Source organism: Ochotona curzoniae, unplaced genomic scaffold, assembly GCF_017591425.1.
Source record: "Ochotona curzoniae isolate NIBS_2020 unplaced genomic scaffold, NIBS_Ocur_1.0 scaffold_3208, whole genome shotgun sequence".
Taxonomy (NCBI): domain Eukaryota; kingdom Metazoa; phylum Chordata; class Mammalia; order Lagomorpha; family Ochotonidae; genus Ochotona; species Ochotona curzoniae.
Genome location: NW_024467106.1, coordinates 714502 through 719596, shown reverse-complemented (window position 1 = coordinate 719596; position 5095 = coordinate 714502). Strand labels below are relative to the sequence as shown.

At 67.6% G+C, this 5095-nt stretch overlaps 1 protein-coding gene across 1 annotated transcript; it reads right to left on the bottom strand.

The window, feature by feature from the left end:
• Positions 1-982: 982 nt before the first annotated feature.
• On the bottom strand, positions 983-3863 carry LOC121145004 (progestagen associated endometrial protein). The gene is made up of 7 exons (XM_040963630.1): positions 3750-3863; positions 3159-3307; positions 2456-2529; positions 1901-2011; positions 1549-1653; positions 1395-1433; positions 983-1111 (listed from the first exon to the last, which is right to left on the bottom strand). Exons 1-6 carry the CDS (start codon positions 3837-3839, stop codon positions 1417-1419), a joined length of 546 nt encoding a protein of 181 aa, XP_040819564.1. The 5' UTR covers positions 3840-3863; the 3' UTR covers positions 983-1111; positions 1395-1416.
• Between the last annotated feature and the right edge of the window lie 1232 nt (positions 3864-5095).

The following is a 5095-nucleotide window of genomic DNA, read 5'->3' as shown; positions in this document are numbered from 1 at the left end:
CCAGGAGCTCCATCCGGGTCACCCCGTGGGTGCAGGGGCCAAGGGCTTGGCCAGGCTGGGCCGGGAGCCAGGAGCTCCACCTGGATCACCCCGTGGGTGCAGGGGCCAAAGGCTGGGCCAGGCTGGGCTGGGAGCCAGGAGCTCCATCCAGGTCACCCCATGGGTGCAGGGCCCCAAGCACTGGGGCTGCCCTCCACTGCTTTCCCAGGCACATCGGCAGGGGTCGGATGAGAAGTGGAGCAGCCAGGACCCCTGACTACCGAGCACGCTGGCGTCAGAGGCGGCGGCTCAGCCCGGCGTGCCCCACACTAGCCCCACACCCACCTCGATGGCACCACTCTTGACCCTCAGGCTCCTGGCATAGCAGGTGCCTCCTCAGTTGCCAGTGCTGATCCAAAGTATGGCGACAGCCGCTCCTCTCCCTCCCAGCTTGGTCAGCAGAGCCAGGGGCCAATTGGAGGGGTGCCCACTCTCTGGGCCTGTGTGGGGGTGAGCGAGCTGTCTGGGGGTGGGCACTCTGGGGCCTGTGTGGGGGTGGGCGCTCAGCTGCAGACTGGTCCGAGGGAGAGGTCTTTCTCCTTGGGGGTTGGACTGCTTGCCCTGGCCGGCGGGAACAGAATTGAGGAGGCTGCGAAGGCTCCCTGCACTGATGGGATGTGGGACGCAGGATGAGAGCCGGTCTCCACCCACTTCTGACCTCCTGGAGCTGAGATGACCAGCAGGGTTTGGCAGCCTGGAGCTGGGGTGGGCTGCCCTGTGACTGACCGCACAGTTGGGGTGGGGATCCCTTGGGCTCCACCCTGAACCAGAGACCTCAGCCTGGAAATCCCTGGCACAAAATGGGAGTCAGGGGTTCCCTGTGCATGGGAAAAGCTGGCTCCTGGCAGGTGAGCAGCCCCCACAGTATGCCCCCTACACGATGACCCCAGCACCAGCCCTCACACCCCATGCCGAGGGCCCCCACACAACGACTCAGGCAGGAGGAGGCATTCATGGTTTATTCACGGCTGCCTGGAAGGGGCTGGGAGCCCGGGAGGGGCAGGGAGAGACCCCACCACGTCCTCTGCCTGGACCCCAGGTCAGCTCTGCTCCAGGAGGCGGGGCTCTGCACCTGGGGGCGGGGCTCAGCTGTGACGGGCAGGCATGGCCCCGCCCACCGGATCCCCGCAGGATGAGGGACCTCCCTGCCCCAGGCCGGCCCCCCAACCCGCCCAGTGGAACTCAGGGGTCCCAGAGGCGCTGGCAGGTGGTCACAGGACCTTCCCTGAAGTGCAGGGAGAGGCTCAGGACCTGCCCCTGCTGGTTCCGAAAGCTGGACCCAGGAATGCCTGGGTCTGGGGTCGCAGGGAGAAGCCCCCTCAGCCCCCAGGCTGTGGGGTGGGGCTGGCACTCACCTGGCGGGCAGCGGCAGATGCTCTAGAGGCGGCAGGGCTCTGGGAAGGGGACAGGGCGTCAGCAGGCACCTTACCTGCACACGCCTGGGGAGGGGTCCCTGCAGGGACACCAGCACCCCACCCCCCGCCGGCCTTCCTCGGGGTCAGAGTCTACCTTCCTCCTGGGTGAGGTCCCGGAAGACCTGCATGGGTGTGGGCAGCATCTTCAGGTCAGCCCTGAACTTGTCCATGATCTCGGGCTGGGCCTCCAGCGTCCTGGCTGTGGGGGCCAGGGAGGGGTGGTGGTCAGCCTTTGAGGTCCCCTCGGCTCACACTGTGTGTCAGGAACCTCAGGTGACCGCAGGGCCCTCCTGCCGCCTCCTTGGTGGAAGCTCCTATGGGCAGGACCGATGAGACCACCTCCCACCGGGCACCCCAGCCCATGCCCTCCGTGCTGTGCACACCCAGATGCTGCCAGGCTGCCTCCCGCCGGGCACCCCAGCCCATGCCCTCCGTGCCACACCCACCCAGGTACTGGCAGGCCAGCTTCTGCGGGGGCATGGCCGTGCCCTCCATGCACAGGAACAGGAAGTCCTCATGGTTGGTGTCCAGCAGGATGAGCTCTTGCTCAGCCAGATCTGCAGCGAGACCGACCGTGGTGATGTCACTTCCTGTCCTTCATCCAGCTGGGATCTCCCTGCACATACTCACGGACACGCAGAGCCACACAGAGCTGGGGCCCACAGGTGGCACCTGGCAGACGCTGTCTCGGGGGTCTCCAGGGTTGCAAAGTGTGGGGCATGGCACCAGCTGCCCTGGTGGGGCAGGGGGAAGGCCCCAGTGGAGCCCCTCCCCAGGTGGGCAAAGAGGGGCATGAGGAAGAACCCCTCAGCTTGCCCACTTGAGTGTCTGGGAGGTGGAGCGGGAGATGGGGCTGGCCGTGGGACACGTGGCCGAGACGCTGTGGCCGTGGGCAGTACTCTGAGCCACCGCCTAGGTGGTGGGGTCAGAGCAGAGCGTCCGGTTTGCATGGCCGGGGTGGGCAATGGTGTGGGAGTAGGGAGGGGGCGTCCTGCACTTACAGTTGAACTTGAACTTGGTGGGTATCTCGGTCTTCTTGGCGATGATTTTCTCTTCAATGCACTTGCCATTGTCCCTGAAACAGGCCACTGCTGTGAGCCTGGGCACGGGCATGGTGGGGGTGCAGGGCGTCCCGGGCACGGGCATGGTGAGAGCGTGGGGCGTCCCGGGCACGGGCATGGTGGGAGCGTGGGGCGTCCCGGACACGGGCATGGTGGGGGTGCGGGGCGTCCCGGGCACGGGCATGGTGGGGTGCGGGGCGTCCCGGGCACGGGCATGGTGGGAGCGTGGGGCGTCCCGGGCACGGGCATGGTGGGAGCGTGGGGCGTCCCAGGCACGGGCATGGTGGGGGTGCGGGGCGTCCCGGGCACGGGCATGGTGGGGGTGCGGGGCGTCCCGGGCACGGGCATGGTGGGGGTGCGGGGCGTCCCGGGCACGGGCATGGTGGGGTGCAGGGCGTCCCGGGCACGGGCATGGTGGGAGCGTGGGAACAGGATCAGTGAGCAGCCCCAGGGTGAGAAGACGCATGGCCTGGGCCAGAAATGATCCTGGGGTTATGTCCTCACCCCCACCGCCCCCTCTTGGAGGGCAGCAGCAGGAGCTGCAGAGGGCCCAGGCTCCCGGCCTACAGCAGCCCCCCACGGGCTGGCCCAGGCTCCCCGCCCACAGCAGCCCCCCACGGGCTGGCCCTGGCAGAGGACATACCGCACGCCCAGGATGATCTCAAGGTTGAGCTCGGGAGTGGGCCGCAGTTCTTTGACATACATCCTCAGCAGCTGCCGCTCCACCGCTGGCTCTACGGCTTCCTGGGCGTCCTGGGCGGCCACGGCCACGGCATGCCATGGCCCTGCCAGCTGCAGGGGGCGGGGAGGAAGACAGTGCAGTCTCCTGTGCCTTCAGCCCCAGCCCGGCTCCCAGTACCCGCCCCCGTTCAGCTGCGGCCCGGCTCTGCTGCAGCCCCTCACACCTAAGTGAGTCCCCTGCCCGCATGCGGGGGCCGCCAGGCTGGGGGTGCAGCTGGGCAGTGTCAGGGCTCTGTCGTGGCCCAATGTGAACCCACTTCCGCTCGTCCTGAGCCCTCAAGGCTGTGTCAGAGCGGGGGCCTGGAGGGAGGTTAAGGTGGGTCCCTGTGGACCCTCTCCGTGAGGCTGGGATCCTTGGGAGAGAAGGACCACGGCGAGACCCCGGGAGGAACCCCCACCAGCCAGGCACCAGGGTGAACTCGGGTACTGGCACCTGAGGGGCTGGGACGGCTGAGCTGAACCCTAGACTCTCAGTAAAGGTTGGCCCCCAAACCTTCAGGACGTCCAGGGCCCGCGGGGTCTGGGGCAGGACGACGGCCTGGACGCTGCAGGCAAGGGCCAGGGCGAGCAGGAGGCACTTCATGCTGGCGGTGTGCTGCTGAGCGCGGCTGGGGCGGCCGGGCAGGGCTCAGTCCTTATGTAGAGGCCAGGAGAGCAGGGCCAGCCTCCCAAGCCGTCACCCCATGCCTTGGACCCCCAGACTCCGCCTTGGGCCCCTGGGCGCTTCCTCCTGTGAACAATGGGGCCTTCTTCCCCACGTCCCCATGGGACCCACTCCATGTCCCCTGGCAATGGAGTGCCGCTGGCACAGACACGAGGGAGGGGGCTAGTGTCCAGCGTCAGGGTCATTTCCCCAGGGAGGGACTCTGCACCTGGGACAGTCCCTGGGTGGTGGCCACGTGCAGGAGGACCCCAGGCCAGCCCGTGGATGCTGTGGGCCCCACACAGGGAGTGGTGTGCTGGGCCCTGGCCAGCCCCCAGCTGCCGACTTTTCCTGTAGGTGCCTGGGACGGCGGATGGGGGCCACACTGCTGGGAAGGACATCTCGTGGCCAGGGACTCCTCGCTCTCAGCCTGGGGGCGTGTCCTTGGGGTGGAGACGGGGTCCTGGGCGCTCTCGCTGCTCAGGGGTCACCAAGCACACCAGGTCCCCGCTGGCCTGACCTTGGGGTGTGTTCAGAGAGGGGAGAGAGGCTGCTGCATGTCTGTAACAGGTGAGATCCCGCCTCTGGTGGCAGCATCCCATGTGGGTGCCGGTTCCAGTCCCAGCTGTTCCACGTCCCCCAGCTGCTCCCTGCTAATTCCTGGGATTCTGTGCAAGTGGGGGAGGATGCCGAGTGCTTGGGCGCTGCGGGCACACGGGAGACCCGGAAGGAGAGCCTGACTTGACCTGGCCCAACCCTGGTTGTTGCAGTCACCTGGGAAGTGAATCAGAAAATGGAGAATTTCTCTGAGTGTGTATGTGGTGCGGGGCGTGGCTGCTGGCCCCGCTGTGGGATTTCACAGCACCCCAGAGCGTGCACCCAGCTCAGCCCTCACCACAGGGGGAAGAGTCGGGTCCCCCCCGCTGGCCACACATCCATCTGGCCCTGCCGGCAGCAGACTGCTGGCACCTAGTGGGCAGGTGGGTGGGCAAAGCTGGGCTGGGACCAGCCCCCTCCAGTGGCCCTGCTGCCCCGGAGCCAGGCCTGCCTCCCTGTTGTCCACAGTGCTAGGGTGGGGAGGGCTGCTGGACACGGCCCCCGGGGCCAGCTCAGCTGGCTCCTGACAAAGCCTGGGAAGGGAGTCGGAGCCCGACGCAGGGCCTGCACACACTGGGTTCAAGGAGCAGGGCGACCCG